The 17,311-nt window shown below is 39.4% G+C and overlaps 2 protein-coding genes across 4 annotated transcripts in view; one reads left to right on the forward strand and one right to left on the reverse strand.

Moving 5' to 3' along the window:
- Positions 1–405: 405 nt before the first annotated feature.
- LNP1 (leukemia NUP98 fusion partner 1) lies at positions 406–9,364 on the reverse strand. Its single transcript, XM_044441779.1, has 3 exons — positions 9,180–9,364; positions 1,836–2,096; positions 406–558 (listed from the first exon to the last, which is right to left on the reverse strand). The coding sequence occupies exons 1-3, from the start codon at positions 9,327–9,329 to the stop codon at positions 406–408; spliced, it is 564 nt and encodes a 187-aa protein (XP_044297714.1). The 5' UTR covers positions 9,330–9,364.
- Positions 9,365–14,011: 4,647 nt separating this feature from the next.
- Positions 14,012–17,311, forward strand: part of TOMM70 (translocase of outer mitochondrial membrane 70) — a 23,663-nt gene continuing 20,363 nt past the window's right edge. For 2 of the 3 annotated variants that reach the window (XM_044442734.1, XM_044442736.1), the window contains exon 1: positions 14,012–14,357. In XM_044442734.1, the coding sequence (XP_044298669.1) occupies positions 14,094–14,357 (264 nt within the window). In that variant the 5' untranslated portion in view covers positions 14,012–14,093. The remainder of the gene's footprint in view (positions 14,358–17,311) is intronic. The other variant, XM_044442733.1, reaches the window with a different exon arrangement.

Here is a 17,311-nt window from a genome sequence, read left to right on the forward strand (position 1 = left end):
GGCTGTTTCAGCTGTGGTGATGTGGTGTGGAGTGGTAGGGAAGGTGGCTGGATCGCCATCTGGATATGGCATAAGCTTTTGGCCCCAGTATCTACCCCTGTCCCCACTGCTTGTCCCCTTTCCTTCTCTCTGAGGCCAATTTGTGATCTTGGAGAGGTGACCAGTGTGGTTCTTTCTTTGCTGGTTGGGGGGCAGAGTTGGGGCACAACATTCAGAGTCCTAGCACCAAGGTCACAGGTCCTTGGAGCTGGAACTCCAAATAATCCTGCTATAGATGTTGAGAGGCTATAGAATTGCACCCTACGTGTCAGAATATATTTATACTTCACCGTTGAATAGAAAAGCCAATCTATAATAGTTTGTACAAACACATTTCCTCTTTGTGCCTGCATGTCATGGAAAAGATTAACTGCTCTTTCCAACTGGAAGCTCCACATGGTATTCTTCTTCCTCTTGCTCTGTCTTTGGTTCCTTCTTTTCCCCTGTTTTTTTATGAGATCTACTCTTGGGAATATGCAGTTTTTCTCTTTCTCGCCTCTCTTTCATGCCTTCAGGTTCCTGAAAACAAAACATCCTGAATATTAAAATGAAATTCCACCATCATCTATAATAACAATGCCATACTTTATCTCAAGAAAGAAAATAAACATACAAATTGTCTACCTCCGCCGTAGATGTTTTACTGTCAGTGGCTGATTCTCTATTGGTGTTGCAGTTGTCACACTTGTGCAATTGTGCAGGTTTGAGTTGTATGAATATGGGAATTTGAAACCTTGCCTGGGAAATTATCCTGGAGGAAAACTGCTGGCAAAGTGGAGCAGGCTCAAACCCTGGAAATTGTCCCACAGGGGCTCCAGAGGTCTCCCTACCAGTTTCTCTTTACAGCTGTCAAAAAGCTTTCAAAATAAAGCAAAGGCATGAGTGATTTTTGCTCACCAAAAAGGTCTTGGGCTTGGAGTTATATCTCCTCTGGGCTAGATGCTCAATTGTTTTTTTCCTACTTAAAGTCCTCACAATGGTGCACACTGTGCTTAAGACTCAGAGAAGTGCCTAAGTGTAACCCCCCTCTTTTTTTTTTTTTTTGATGGAGTTTTGATAACTATTTGTTGAGAAACTCTGGTCCCGTAAAAGGGGAGTTTGAGGGGGCATTTTGGGGGGAGTGGGACTGGAACATATACAGCCATAACTACCATTGCCCTATCAAAAGCCACTTTTAAAACTGGCAAAATTCCTTTTCCCGAGACAATGCTCAGATTTTGGTAAGAAGAGGGGGGAAATTAGCCTTATATCATATCCCCTGAATCAGTGCAGCATGACTGAGTGGGAAGGTGGGAGGGGGGTGGCGAACAACTAGAACAATACTTTTAATATCACTAAAGTATATTATAAGATAGTGGCAAGTTAAGTTTAAACAGCAAAATCTAACCCTTTAACCAGAATGATTGCATTATAAAATAGGTATGGAATGCCTAAGGTAAGTGTCTGGAAAAGCCATCTAAATCTAGCCACCAGGGTACATTTAGACTTAAATCACATAAGTGGAAGTAATACCAATTAAATTCAATGAGATTTGATTCCAAGAAGGACTATCCTGTTGGGCTAAATCATTATTTTATAATAACATCTAAATATGAGTGATATATAATTGCATGTTATAAAGCAGTAGTTGGGCTGACCATTTTTCACGCTCAATTCACTTCAGTACTTTGACAGTCAGAACATTTTAAATGACTGTAAATTAAAATGAAATTAAGTTAGATTAACATATACAAAACATACCTTCAACATTAATTTCTTCAAAGTTTTTATACCATTTGTATACAGTTGCTACCTACCAATGAAACTGAGCGCTTGTTTTTGAAATGCAGTTGCCTCTCAAAGGATTCTGAAAACTCCTGGATTGAGTTTGATCTACTGTTTGGGCCACTTGTCCCCTGGGAAGAAGTACCATTTGATGATTTTTTGCATGCCTTCATATGACAATGGCATTTTGTATCTTGGTCTTTTCTCAATTCTTTGCACCCCTTCAGATGTCCTGGTGATGGAAACTTGGTAGAACCAGGAAGCCGTGTCATATGGATGGAAGAAAGCTTGGCCTGTAAAAAATAATTATCGTTATTCTAGAAAAATATAAATAGCCTTTACACAGAAATCTGTAACAAAATAAAGGACTTTTTAACAGAAGTGTTGTGAAAATATTTCACAAAAACCTTTTAAGTCCTTCTCCCCTCTTGTAAAATGACGTATTACATCTAATGATGATTATGGTAATGAAACGTCCCACACCATTGCCACACAGAAAGTTCACAGTGCTGACTCAATATCAATGACAGGATGCGATATTTCTGAGGCTAAATGTATGAATGCTCTTATCCTGATATTGTTATTAGTATTTGGAACCAATAGTTAGCTGCAGTGAAACCATTCCTCTTCTAGATGGCCTTTTTACTGTTTTATTCCTTTCACGTCTTTACTTTTCCTTTCCCTTTCTCCCCACATATGCAATATAAAGTTAGAAAAGAGTATGATTTCTATATGACAGCTCAAACAATGATTCTTCCCTAAAACAGGAATGGGGAATCTATGGTTCTCCAGATGTTAAATTCCAAATCTCATCAGCTTCAGTGAGCATGAACAATGGTTAGGCATGATAGGAACTATAGTAAGAAATACCTGGAGGGCCAGAAATTCTTTCTTTGCTCTGTTCTAAAATGCAACGCAACACAACAAAACACTGCCCCCTCCCACACACACATTTTATTAAAAAGATTAAGGCATGCATATTTAGCAGCATACTTTGGAACTTTTGAGTACATGAGCATAGGAATGCATTGCACAAATTACTGCTACATTTATAAGTTTACTGATCAAAACAAAACACAGGGACAATTCAGGAATGTTTAGAAATTAATAATGTTCTTACTGTTGACTTAACATGTTAGGTTAGCCTTTCACGTGTATGAGCATATGCTGCAGCTGGGTGCATAATCAGCTGCAAGAACTTCTCAAACATATACTTAATGTCAAATTTATCAAGTACAAATTTTGAAGGTGCTGCAACCAAGATAAGTAGGCTATGAGCCTCATAGTACATTAGCTTACATTTGCTATGGAAAGGTCATATAACAGGATTATTTTATTTATGTATTTATTAAAAAATTTCTATGCCGCTCCATTCGCCGAAGTCTCGGGGCGGCTTACAAAACATCAGTTAAAATATAAAATACTAGAAATATTATGTGAAACATTATTTATTCTCTATTCTTCAGGTGTCATCCCTGCATATTATGACAGTGAAATGCTATTTATGCTATTGCTGCCTTTAAACGTATCTGCTTAAGTGGTATAGATAAGTGCAACTTAGCACAGAAACATAGTGATAGAAAATGTAAATAACAGCATTTCCCAAATACAAAGTAAATATATTTTCATTCCTGCAGTTTTGCTTTGATTGTGTATTTATAGTTCACTACTTTCTTAAAGGTCTGTATCAACTGGGATACTGTTTTAAAGGCAGTTATTGTCATTTTCAAAATATTCCAGTAATTTTCTAATATTTAATTTCCTATAATATGTTGATAGGAAAAATTGCAAAGTAATCAGATTCCCTTTAAATGGCAGTTTAGGAAAAGTATCACCAAAACAGATGAAGAGATTTACATAATATTTGTGTATGTATATTTGTATGTGCTAATATATGAAGAAATGCTAATTTAGAAATTATTACTATAATTTAAATAGAATATATCTCACCATAGTATGGAAGATTGTGACCAAGGGACATTATGCTGTTCAGTTTGCTGTCCAGGTGCTAACCCTTGATGGGCTTCAAGGCCCCTTCTCTCCCTTTTTATGGTTCATCATCTTTAAACCAGACTTGGACTGGCCAGCTCTTCAGATGATGCCTTCAAATAGACTGTCCACTGTAAGGTAGGACACATGGCCACCCTAAGTTCTTTAAAATACTAAATTCATTGCTTTCTCATTAACAATGTTATTGTTGTTTTAACTAGTTGCTTGCTTTAAATAGCTTTATATCTCTTGTCTATTAAAAAGTATGGAGAAAGGCCAATGGAATCCCTGTCCCTTTAAAAGTTGAATGTAGCTTCTTAATTCCCTAGGAATCTACCTGTTAGGTTTCAAGCATTAATCATATACACAGAGAGCAATTCCCCCTCCTTCGCAATGGTTCTGTCTACCAAGTATAGTTTGGAAATCTCTCCCAGTTCTCAACTTTTACTTCCAGCTTTCTGGGTGGTTTGAAGGTGCCACTGGCCCATCCTTTTTTCTGTAGGTGTTCTATATGCCTTCTTTCAAATGTGTAGGAGAGGTCAAGCCTCAATGGTCATACCTGATCAAAAGATTTAATTTCCCCCTCAGACCTCTCCTCAAGTTCTTTTGAACATCATGCGTGATCCTAGCTTATCATAAGTTCATTTATTTATTTAATATCCTGCCTTGGTATCAAAAATGCTGGTTAAGACAACTAATAAAAATGGAATTACAACAAAATATTGATTAGAATATAGCATAAAATAAATTTAATTGCAAATTAAAGCAATAAAAATAGTAAGCAATACCTACCAATTAAAAACATCCTTTATGTAATCAGTTTTCATGCCAGAGGCCTGTCTGAATAAAATATGTAACTTTTGAGATTGCTCTCTAAGAATCTCTAGACTTGTTAGCACTTTAAATGTTTGTTTTTTATTTTAGACAGATAATCTGTCTATCTGTAACCTCAATATAACTTAAATATATTTGGAACTACTGGGCTGTGGAGTGGTAGGTAAGCAGCCATGGAATATCACATCTTGTTTAATTTATTTAAATTCATAGTATCAATACCACTCCATATCTAGACAAGAAATTTTGGAAGCTATTAATTCATTGGGTTGTCATAAGTTGGAGGCAATTTGACGGCCCATAAAAACAACTTAGTAAACAGTATGAAAGTACAAACAAAGCAACCTAATAAAAATGCAATATAAAAGCTAGCTGACAAATACAGGAAAAATAGGACCAAACTAGAAAAGAAATAAACAGAGGTTAAAAGCCAAGATATAGCAGGGACTAAAATAGTAAAGGTTGAAAAGCATGGGACATTCAAAAAAGCTTAACCAAAAGAAAACGATGATGCCAGTTGAAGTGTTCTGCCAGGACATTTCCAGTGAGAAAGTCTTTTAGTACAACAATTTTCTGCCACTGGATGTCATAACACAGTTTTAAAGGGCTTAGACACACCATGGAGAGTGCATCTATCTATTGCTATGGGCAATACTAGTGATAAAGGTGTTCATATGCTGCTTGTAAGCTCTCAGCAGTACCTCTTTGGCTGCTTTTTGTATTTGCACTTTGCTCTGGAATTCCTATCCTTTCTTTACTCCCTGTATGGACAGTTCAGATCATCATGATGCCAAACAGTTCAATTCTATTCTTTCCTGTGTTACTCTCTATCTCCAATAGTGAATTTGTGATGTAAGCTTTTTTAAGGTAGTGTATACTGGCCTAAAAACAGAGAGAGAACCTTCTTCCTTATCAACATGCCCAGTCAGGTTCCACATGGACCTGAGGTTACCAGATGGCATGTTGCTGGTGGTTTCACATGGACATACGGGCCAACTGGCATCGCCTCAGAAAAGAATGTAGCAGCTCTATTTTTCTGAAACTCCCTGCCTCTGGAAATCAATGTTGTATTGTTTTTTCACCTTCTGAAAATATTTATATTCCAGAAAGCTTTCCTGATTGACCTATTTGCAATTTTAGTAATATGGTTTGTACTGATCTTGGTTTTTCACACATTGTTTTATATTTTTATTTGTTTTATATTTTATTGTTTACCTTCCCAAATCTCCATACTGGAATGGGTGTAGAGTATAACATTTGTATAATGAACACATCTTTAAACATTCAATTACAGTGTAATATATCCAGTGTAGACAGGAAAAGTGCAGCTGAGATATTTTAGGATCCCTATGCCTTTAATTAAAAGTTCCTGCTACCAGGTTTTGCTTTTATTGTTTCCTGTGCAGCATGGTATTGGGCCAGAGTTTGTTGTTATTATTACATTGCATTTGTATTCTGCCTTTTTTCCCTTTTGTGAGGAACCCAAGGAATCTTACATAATTCTCCTTTGCTCCATTTTAATCCTCACAATAAGAAGATATTGTGAGGTAGGCTAGGCTGAGAGGCAGTGACTGGCCCAAATTCCCCTAGTGAGCTCCATGACAGAGTAGGGACTAGACCCCAGATCCCCAGTCCAACATCCCACACTGGCTCTCACATTACTGCTTTCCCTTCATTGTTCTACTTCATAATTCATTATGATGAAGTAACAGTTTTTCACTATGTTAAAATGATAGTTTCAAGTGTTATTTAACCTAGCTGTTTCACCATGAAAATTATATAATAATTAAGCTTCCTACCATCATAAAACAGGAATGTACACCAGGAAGCAATTAAGGGGTATGTAAGGGACAGTAAGGTAATTCATCACTAATTGATGTAAGGGACAGTAAGGTAGTTCATCACCATGCTCAATAGGAAGCAATGAAAGTGTTGGAATGGGAAAGCAGGGAGCTGTTAATTAAAGTTGAAGAGTATTATGTGGAACCTCCATTTTAATACTGCTTATAGTAGACTGAGGAAAAAGTGGTATCTCAGCAGTGCTAAATGATTCCAGTGCAGATGTAACCACTATCTGATTCATCAGAGCAATTCATAAAGTCATTCTTGAAAAGCAACATGAAAATAAAACAAAACTTCAATTAAGGATTTAACAAGAACTAAAAAATGCTGCTTTCTCCTGAATTAATGAAAGGTTACATAAACATTTGTATCTCTGCAAAAGCAGTGAGTATGTATTTTTAAATGCAAGATGTATTAGAATCACTTTATCCTTTAAGCTTGCAGTCTTGTATATGCTTACCTTAAATTAAATTCCACTGAACTCAGTAGAACTAACTTATGAGCAGACATGTGTAGGACTGCACTGTAATGATACACTTTAAACATTTGTGTGACTTCTTGTGCAGCTTTGAACTTGGGTAATTTTGATGTAAAGGCAATTAATCCTTTATATAATATAAGCTTAACATGCTAGAGTCTTAAAAAGACTACAATACAGTTTAATATGCCATGTATTTGTTTTATTCTTTTAAAACTTTTGTAGACCGTCCCATTACCAAAGTCTCGGGACAGTTTAACAATACCAAAAAAATAAAAACAAAACACACTGTCACTTACAATGCACAGTGTTGTTGTTTTTTTATTAAAACAATTGTTTGTCACTTCTGCCTTCCTCTGGCACAATTATCATGACATATCTGGCATTTACAACAGTAACAGAGTTTTGAAGAGCCTAGACACCTTTACTTTGGTGAATGGAAAGTTATTTCCTGTCCTGCACACCCCAGATAAAAAAGTAATGTCTATTCCAGTGCAATACTGGCTTTGTGTGGAATTTTTCTGACATACTGCACCCCATCAGAAGATTGAGGTGGCTAGCTGGCAGTATGGTGAGCTGCGAACTAGTAGCCACATGGTGGAATGGATTTAAAACTAATTGCTTTGCTTCTTCTAGTAATTAATATATCACCACACTAAAAGGTATTTGTGAATCATCCTTTAATAAAGTAGTTAGACAAATACAAGTGTTCCATGAAATTTGGTTTGACAGGTTCACAAAATGTTTATTACATCAAGGGTAGTTTATTGCCTATTTTCAAATATAATCAGTCATTTTTTTAACCTGGCTAATACCAACCCTTTCACCAGTAATACTGAGCTTATCCTCACTCTCTTGACTCGCAAACATAGATAGTGAGTGCTGGAAGGACTGAAGCTAAAACAAGAAGGAGGTAGTAGCATGATCAAGGGAAAACCAAAGGTTGCAGAAGTACAAAATATCTTTTTAAAAGCCTAAATGGGGGGTGGGGTGGGGGAAGACAGCTCCCCTATCTTAATGAGAACTGGACATGCTCAATAGTCACCAAGTGTTGTGCCAGTTGGAAAATAAAACTGGAAAATAAGGAAAGGGGTAAATAGAATGGACTAACCTGGAGGAGGGCATGGCTGGAATCATAAAAGTCACATATCCTGCCAAAGGTGACAAAACTCTGCAACAGTTTATGGAAGCATCCACTTGCAAAATGAACTTGGTTGTTCCATATTTAACAACAGGACAGAGAAATTGGACCAAGTTGCCTACATTTTTTGCACACTCAAGGAATTTTCCAGTTGTGCAGAGAAAAGGAATTTGTAAATTAAATAAATAAATTGGAACTCTGTATATTTATTACTCTCTATGAGCTGTGTAATGTTGAAGGCTGTTGGAGTCGGGGGAAACAAGAGGATAAAAGGTTTGCTTTTAAGTAATAAAAAATGTAGCAGGGTGTTATGATCAAGGGATGCATTCTAACAGCACAATCTCCCATCCCAGAATTGCTCAGATCCTACTGAAGCTACATTTGTTGGAGGTGGAGGGGCTGTATTAATAGTGGAGCAAAGTAACATACTTCTTGCAGTTTAATTGTGCTTCATCACTCCAGTAAGAGCTTTTTCCGGTACAGGAGTGGCAGAGCTCTTTACTAAGCATTCTGGAATGAGGGGTGGGGAACACAGATTTGGGGGATGTGCATCACACTCTAGTCCCTGAGCCATGAAATTTGCAGGGCATGGAGGATTTCCAAATTTTTAGTCCCTTCCCTTATAGTGCCTCACCCCAACTATGTAATCACTACCAGTTAAACAACTATAAAATGCAGTAGTTAAGAGCCCACTAGAACTTAAGATAGTCTTCCATTTCACAGTTAATTTTGTCTTAATCCTTCCCTCATTATAACAAAGATTAATGTATGCAGTTAAAGTATGTCTATTCATATTTTTTGCACAAATATAGCTCAAGATTTTATGAGATAAAGCCATGTTCTTCATTCAATAGTGAGCAATCCTCAAGTTTAAGCTGTATGTTATCTTTGCCTACATTTTGGATTCATTGTTGTTACTGTATTGACATGAATGGTGGTACTTGGTTTTTTACATTTTTCTATGTAAATAATACAAAAACACCCCCCTGCTCCCAAAACCAAATATTCACTCATCACAGGCATGATGCATATCCCCCTGGAGGATGATCCATTTAATTAACTTGTGTACACTTTCTCTTCTCGGGGTCTTACCGGAAGGGAGGCTCTTCTTTCACCCAAGGATCTTGCCTGCTGTTTTCTATGTGCCCTTCTTTCTTTTTCCTTTTCATCAGTCACACTGTGTCCCCAGAAACTGCTCATCCATTTTGCAAAGGAAATATCATCATCCTCTTCATAGTCCATGTACAGACGGGAAATATGTATGTGAAACAGCACTGCTGATTTAGAGAGCCACAAAATGACAAAAAATAGTGGTGTAATTTAAAAACTGTCCCTTCTAATTAGAAAACACTGCAACCATCTAAAAGCAACCCAAGAAATATATTAGTGCAGTGCTGCCCTTGGTCTTGTCTATATATGTACAAACCAAGCCCTGCTAATCTATTTTAAAAATGGTTACTTGCTTCTAACCTTTCCATTACCGAAACTCCCAATGTCACACACCCTGCAGGGTGGTAAGGGTACTGGGTACCTACTTCACATGCTTGCTGCTGAGTGCACAACTGTCAATACCAATCGAGAGCTGACCACAGTAACATGCCTGGAAGGCTAAAGCTATGATTTGGATCTGGCTAGCAATTAAGAGAAACAGAATTAATGTATTGAACATGTTTGGGAACTGGCACAATATAGATCTGAACAGACTTTAGGAAATAAATAACTTTTTCTGTCTTCCAATATTTAAACAACACATTCCATATGAATGAAAAAGCTCTCTTGAGAAAAAAATCTAGCATTACAGTTGGTTAACATTGCCTAGAAACTTCATCTTAGACTTATAGGAAACACCATGACACCAGTGCCAACTTGCTATTGTATGTATGAGTGGTCCATGTTATAATTCAGATGCCCCAATGCACATCACTCCATCTTTGCAAATGGCAGTCACATGAACGTAAGAGCCATGATGGAACACACCAAAGGCCTATTTACTGCAGCATTCCATTCCCACACTGGCCAACCAGATACCTGTGGGAAGCTCACAAGCAGGACTTGAACACCATAGCACCTCCTCAGTTAAAGATGCTTCAGTCACACATGTTGAGTATATGTAAACATTAGTATATTTCTACATGGGTGCTAAATAGCAATTAAGTTCTAGTTGTTGGGGTGGTTTCTCAAAGCACAGCTCATCTATTTACCTCAAAATATTTTTGAAAATCATTTAGTAGCTGAAAAAAAAAATATCTCAAGATGTTGTGTTTGCTAGCAAAAACTGAGGGACACATTTTTGGAAACATATTCATATAACTGCTAACATGTAAATTTTAATTGTGATCAGATACACAAACATGAGGATAAATTGTATATGATCAAGGAAGCAAATCAGAATTTACTATCAGTGTGCCCCTTTGAATCTCATTCCTTTGTATGACCAATAAAAAGGGCAGTACACTTCTGGAAAGGAGCTTACCTGTTCTCACAGTCCCTTTTGGAGAATGTTCTAATTCAGAGTAAGGATGGGTTTGTATAATATGATAACCCAGACTGCAGCATGGACAATGTGTTGCACACTGTTGGCCCAAGGGTCCATGCTGTGTGCAACAGATGATCAGGGACATCATGAGTCCTTGCCTACTTCCTCCCCACTCCCCTTGCATTTATCCCAGGAGATCCTATGGGAGCATTAAAGTTTGACCCTGTCCACCATAGGGAGTCTGCTCTGGTGGCAGGGAGAAGAACAGCAGACCTGTGATATTTTAAGCCGACTGGTGAGTATGGTGTATGGTAGAGGGCAGCAAGGCTCATCAGGGAATTTCAGAGGAGCATCAAGGATCTCCACCCCTTGGTGCCCCAATTGCTGCTTGGGCACTTTGGGTTTGCTGTCATTGGTCCTTCCCAGAGCTGCCTGGCAAGAGAGGTAAGGCAGTTTTTTACATTTTTGCCACGTGGCTCACTTTTAACTGGAGCTAACACATTGCAAGAAGGGTTAATCTACATTTTAAGCAATCTCACTGAACTTTAACTACCAAGGATCAGGGAGTGATCTACACTCCTAAGTTATCACTGAAGATGGCCCCAAGGACACTTAGTTGAGAGCCACTGACCAAATGCTGAAATCCCCATAGCAGTGGGTAAAGATTAGCTTAGGACTAGCTTTATTATTTTTGTTTTGGGGGTGCAAGAAGGAAATTGCATGTGTGGGGTAAAGATAGTGTAATCTTTCAGAATTGTATAATTCTGCTGCTATCCGCTTGCCCTTGTCCTTTCTGTATCCCTGTCTCCTCTCTTTTTCATAATGCTTTAATAAACTTTCTTTAACCTGGTTTGGTGTTTGGGTGAGTTGTGCTGCCAAATCTGGTGCCTTAGCTGTGGGGCTGGGTCTAGTCTTTGAGCAGGTGTGGTCCAGAAATGATGGGACAAAGAAGGGGCATTCCCTGGCTTACCATTACATCCATCATGGGTCATGTAACCCAGGTCATACAGCTTCTGCTATAAGGCATGACCCTACAACTCATCATGGGAATCCAGTTTAAGTGTGAGGGAAAAAATAAAAGCAGCTTGATTTACTTACAGGAGAAAGAGATTCAGGCAACATCAAGCTGGAAGATCATCAGAAAGTTAAACAGAGCTCTGAGACTTCTTTACAGTGCAAAAGCCTCTATACAGATGAGAAAACAGTATCTATTGGGTCATCAGTGGTATGAATCCCTACTTAAGCTCAACCTGTATATTTGGGGTGTAGGGGGAAGACAAATACTACAGATGCAACAGATCTCTAGTAAACCCATTCAAACCTCTGTATAAACACTTGCATCCATAGAGTTATCACTGCTTGGAGGAATGGAATCCAAGATCCTAACAGTATTTCCTATTTAGTTTTCAGTTGTAAATAATGTTTTTAAAAGAACTCCAGGGGAGGGGTTAAGGTTATTTAAAGCAATTGTTTAATGATTCATTTAATTAAAGATACAACTGAGAAATATTCTCTCTTTTCATTCTTAGGAAAGCTTCACAGATTCATGTGCAATGGCAGAGTTTTCTCTTCCACCATTAAGACCACCAGGAAAGCCAACATCAATGTTCAGTGTGCACCTTCCACCTGTGAAAATATCAGCCAGGCAAACACCAGTACCTTCATCATCCACAACAGTTGCTCCCTCCCATTCAATTAGAGACTCAAACAAACATGTATCATCATCTTCCCCAGTAACAAATCCTGTCCTTCTCCCTCCACTCCATGTTTCAGGCAAGAAAATGTGTGGAAAATGCAATCTGCTCCCTCCATTAAGTGCTGCAGCCAGACAAACAGAAGCCACACAGGAAATGTTTTATTTGCAGGTGAGGTTATAGTGTCAGATTCAGATCTAGTTAATTTTGTTCAACTGAGCATGTCGGGAAACCTAGCGCCATCAGCCAAATGTTAAGTGTGATGAACAGATTTATTGAAAGAAAGAAAAAAACAGAAATGAGTTTTATGCTGAGAAGTGCAATGAATTGCACATGTGGCACACACTTAGAATAAGCCTCTAAAACATGCAACTCACCTAGTAACAGGTTCCAGCTCTAATGCAGAGTCCCTGCTTCCATGAACAATGACCTACATACTTGTATGCATATAGGATCTTTTCAAATGAATGTAAATAGGTTGGGGCAGAGTCTCTTGTGATACCATTTTCCCCACTACTTATATTCATTATTCCTGCAACTGTCACCTAAATAGTTATTTAATTACACTCAACTACATTCTTTAAAGTGCATATTTATACATGTATTTGACTTACACTGACAGAAGGTAGCAGAGTCAGAGCTTACAGGGATACTTTTCTGTTAACAGCATCATCAGCCACCTCTTTCATTTCCAGTTTTCTCTTAGCTCAGCTGCAATCCTTACAAGAGCTGCAGGGTGGGAATGGATTTTCCTAGTAACAGTATGACTGTTTTCACAACATGCCAGTCCACTATACATTATTTAATCCATGGTGAGGCAGTGGTGCATAACACCTGTTGTCTGAACCCAGTCAATAGGTTATTCACCATCACAGTGCAAAGGATTTTGGGGTGGCTTGGTCTTAATTAAGACCCATTAACTTTACAAAAGATTTGCTAATGTTGAAATGAAAGCTGCTACAACTGGTTTGCTTATGTGGATCAACACAGCCGGCCTAAAATTATGTACTCTCTTTAGGGGCTTAACTATGATGAGGAGCAACTGCACTTTGAAATATACAAGGACACTATTGCTTACATGTATAAATTCATGCACATGTTATGTGTATTTTGTCTATGATTCTTGTGCTCCAGTTGAACTTTTATCTTGTAATTGTTATGCCTCATTTAGGAAAATTTTAAAGAAAGTCCAGTCATCCTCCATGTGTAACTTCCCTGTGTTTTCTTGTTTTGTTTTTTCTGATGCTTCTGCCTATTTTTAAAAATAATTTAAGGAGTAAAAGATGAAAGCTTCTTCCAGACAGAGCAGCTCCTAATGCTAATGACCAGAAGAAACCATGCAGCTAAAGGGGTGGGGGGTAGGGGGTGGTTCTGTTCTTAAACTATTTTTGCAATACAAAACAAGATGTAAGTAGTCTTCAAAAAATGGAAGAATAATAAGAGGACATTGCCTGGCCGACCCGACAAAAACGTCACTGAGCACGGTGGACATGCTAAAAGACTCATCTTGAAGCACCTGGAATAGGTGCACAATGCCTTTACATTGAAAACATTAGGAGCTCTCCGTCTTGGAAGCACCCTAAATGTTAGGTATTTTTGGATGATTTAAGGTTCGCCAACTCCTTTCCTTGCCCGCAGGGGGCAGAGCGTCACCCTTAGTCTAGGCACCGACTTTTCCCCGCCAGTTGGCGGCGCCGCAGCAAAGGACGTGAAGGCATGTAGCAGGCGGAAGCTTTCCCAGGCCGTTTTTTCCCGTTATGCCCCTGGCTTCCGTTGACCCCTCGCTCTCCTGGGCTAGTTCTGCCGCCGCCGCCGCCGTGAGGCGAGGGGAGAATCATGGCCGCCTCGAAGCCCGTGGAGGCCGCTGCGCGCGGGGGAGCGACAGGCTCGGGGATTCCGCGCTGGCAGCTGGCCCTGGCGGTGGGAGCGCCGCTGCTGCTCGGAGCCGGCGCCCTTTACCTGTGGGGCCGGCGGAGGCGCGGCACGCGGGGCGGAGGCAAGGGTGCAAGCGAGAGGAAGACCCCCGAGGGAAGAGCTAGCCCGGGACCCTCGGACGGCTCCGGGGCCGGCCAGTTTGGTGGCTCCGGCGGCGACGAGATGGTGAGGAGGGAGGAGGAGAAGTCAGCGCACCACGCGAGGGAAGGGGTGCTTTCGCGCCGTGCGCGCGGGGGAGGAGGAGCGGGAGCGCCTGGGGGCGTGAGGAAGGGGCGGCCAGCTGCGGAAATGTGTCTGGGCTGGCCGTTGGTGGCGCGCGCCGTTCGGGCGGGGCGGGGCACCGCCTAGAACCTGCCGTTCGGAGTCACGTTGCTCGAGAGAGCGGCGACTCGGCTTTCGCCGGGCCCTGCAGGGGCGCCGGCGGGGGCGCGGCTCAGACAAGGGGGAAGGCCGAGGCCTGCGGGCGCGCGCAGCCATCACCCTCCATGGGCTCGTTGCAAGACCCCTGTCATAATCACCCGTTTCTTAGGGTCTGTAACAGAGGAACCATGCAGGAACCTAGTACTGGCAGGAACAGAATAATCGGTATTTGTCAGGGAGGCAAATTTGTTCTGCGTACCAGCACTTTCCGGTCTTACCCAACTTATTATTTTCTTCACAGTAAAGTGGGAAGGTTCTTTAAAGCCAGGGGTAGGCAAAAGATCAGGCCTCTAGTGAATCTTAGATGACTCAGTACCAAATGGTTAAAGATAAAATAACTAGTCAAATGAAAAGGGGGTTGAAATCTCTAGGATTATTATTATTTTTAATGTGAAAGGATTGTGAGTTCCATTGTGTTCTGGAACTCAACTCTTCCATCCTCATCAATGTTCAGAAGCTGCTCCACGTTCTTTAATTCTAAAGCAGTTGTCTTTTGCACTTGGCTCTAATTGGTGGATCTGAGTGTTCTAGAAGAATGCAGAGTAAATCCTGCAAACCTCAATTCTGTTCTTGCCTAGCTTGGAGTGGAAGGCCTTAAAAGTTTTCTCTTGCACGAGCTGCCTGTCTGTTCACTTGTTTGGTCAAGGAGGCCCCAGATGTTGTATGATGGAATCTTTGCAGGTTGTTGAGGATTTGGGAACTTGTGCTAAGGTGCACAGTCAGTTCACGTAAGGTGTTGACATGGCTTATTCCGCTTGCTGTCAGTGAGAAGGGAATATACCTAAAACATATCTGTGGTTTCTGTGTGGCTGTTAAGTGCTGTTGTAGGGTTAGGTTGGAAATAATGGGCAAACTGTCCTTTAGTAACTCATAACAAGCATTACTGATTTTTTTACTTAGTGTTCAGCTTGATTTGAAGATTATGCACATCCTCATCTTTGGACTTCTGGAATCCCCAAATACTGCATGTTTCTCTTTGGTTATGGTTGTGCCATCAGTGAAAGGCATGATGTGGAAATTCTTCATAAAATTGAGACAACACATGTGATAAAGAGCCTTAAATATTACTTACATTTAGTGGAACACTGTCACAGCAGATAGCATTTTCCTGTAAGGGTTGTAATATTTAAATTAGTCATTAGAACTGATTCAGTCATGTAGGTAGGCATGGAGTATACTAGCTTTCTCACAAGACTACACTGCAACAGAATGCATGTTGGTTTTTGAAAGAATTCCCCCAGTTGGAGCCTTGGACACTTGGAAACCTAACATCCTAGGGATAAGATTACATACAAGGCAATTTTGATTTGGGGATGCTTTTAAATAAGCATTCTGACATATATGATAAGGTTGTACCACAGCAGAAAAGTTTTTTAATTGATTTTTTTCTTATCCACCTGGAGGATGTAGATGCTAAAATGCAGGCACCTGTTTCAGTCATGTCCTTAAAGGCAGACAGGTTCAGTACCATAAGAGTCAGGAAACCTAAGGTTTCTCCTCTTCTCATCCACACACTGCAATGCAGAAGAGCACAAAAGTTTGTATTTTTACTTTTATAGCTTCAAGGCACATTCTTTATGTGCTGGCTGCATGCCTATCAAACTATGTACTCTTTCTGAGTTGAAAACTGTTGTTTATCTCACAAAAACAAGTGGGCATCATTCTTGTAGCTCTATGAAAAACTAGTTAACAGTGCTTCATTTTGGAGTCTTGCTTTCTTTGCTTAGGTTGGCCTAGGGAATAGTTAGTGTTTTTGTGATTCCACTGCTGCTGTCTTCTGTCCCATATGATAGGAACCCATGTTGCATAGAACCTCTGGGAGAGGCCTGGCAGGATAGATTCATTCAGTCCAGGGGTTAATTTTTCAAAGCACATTTCAGTACTTACATAGTACACAGTGTGGGAATAAGTATTAAAACTTATTAGGCAGTTCAGTGAAGGATAAAAAACACAAAGAAACATACCCAATTAGCAGTTCTGAATTAATGTAGAAACAGCTGTTTTCTTTTTAGATAAAAATGAAGCAAAAGTATGTATATTCAGGACTTCCAATGCTGAAAATATTAGTAGAAAGAATTATTGTTTGTAGGACATATTGCAAGTAAAATACGTACTCAACCTATTTTTGATAAGGGTTGTTACCACTCACTGAACATGAAAGCTTTGCCATTTATCCAAAGCCATGAGTTGAGAATCTAAGGCAATATTTAAGGGAATAATAGAGATTTTATTCTAACATCATTACCCAATTTGAGTTATCAAAGTAGCTCAGCCTACATTGCAGCATTTTGCAAATAGGAAGTTGCTTGATTTCCTGTGAAACTTGGAATGACTTCTGGTTTTTAGTTTTTATGTGAAATCTGAAAGCATGGATTCTCTTGACAGCACAGGGTATTTTCAATTTACAGTATACAATGGTGTTCTTTTACTTTTGCCATTGATATATTGCAAGCATAAGCTACTTTTAGCATAATGCCAGTTGTTGTTGTTGTTGTTGTTGTTATTATTAGAACATTTCTATGCCGCCCCTTGCCGAAGCCTCGGGGCGACTTACAACACAATAAAATACAATAAAATACAAAAATAACAATATCAAATTAAAATTAACAATATAAAATAAATAAAAAATATAAAAGATATAAAAGAAGTTATAAAAGAAAAGAAGTCGCCCTGGCTAGATAAATAAGTAAATATTGTTA

The sequence above is a fragment of the Varanus komodoensis genome, unplaced genomic scaffold (genome assembly GCF_004798865.1).
Source record: "Varanus komodoensis strain SLA01 unplaced genomic scaffold, ASM479886v1 scaffold4, whole genome shotgun sequence".
NCBI lineage: Eukaryota > Metazoa > Chordata > Lepidosauria > Squamata > Varanidae > Varanus > Varanus komodoensis.

Bases quoted from the DNA above. Each gene is read 5' to 3' on its own strand.
- LNP1 (XM_044441779.1), bottom strand. From the start codon at position 9,329: ATGGACTATGAAGAGGATGATGATATTTCCTTTGCAAAATGGATGAGC. The intron at 2,097-9,179 runs GTAAGACCCCGA...TATTTTTTACAG, and splicing joins AAAGAAGAGCCTCCCTTCCG to GCCAAGCTTTCTTCCATCCA. The intron at 559-1,835 runs GTAGGTAGCAAC...TTTTGTTTTCAG, and splicing joins ACAAGCGCTCAGTTTCATTG to GAACCTGAAGGCATGAAAGA.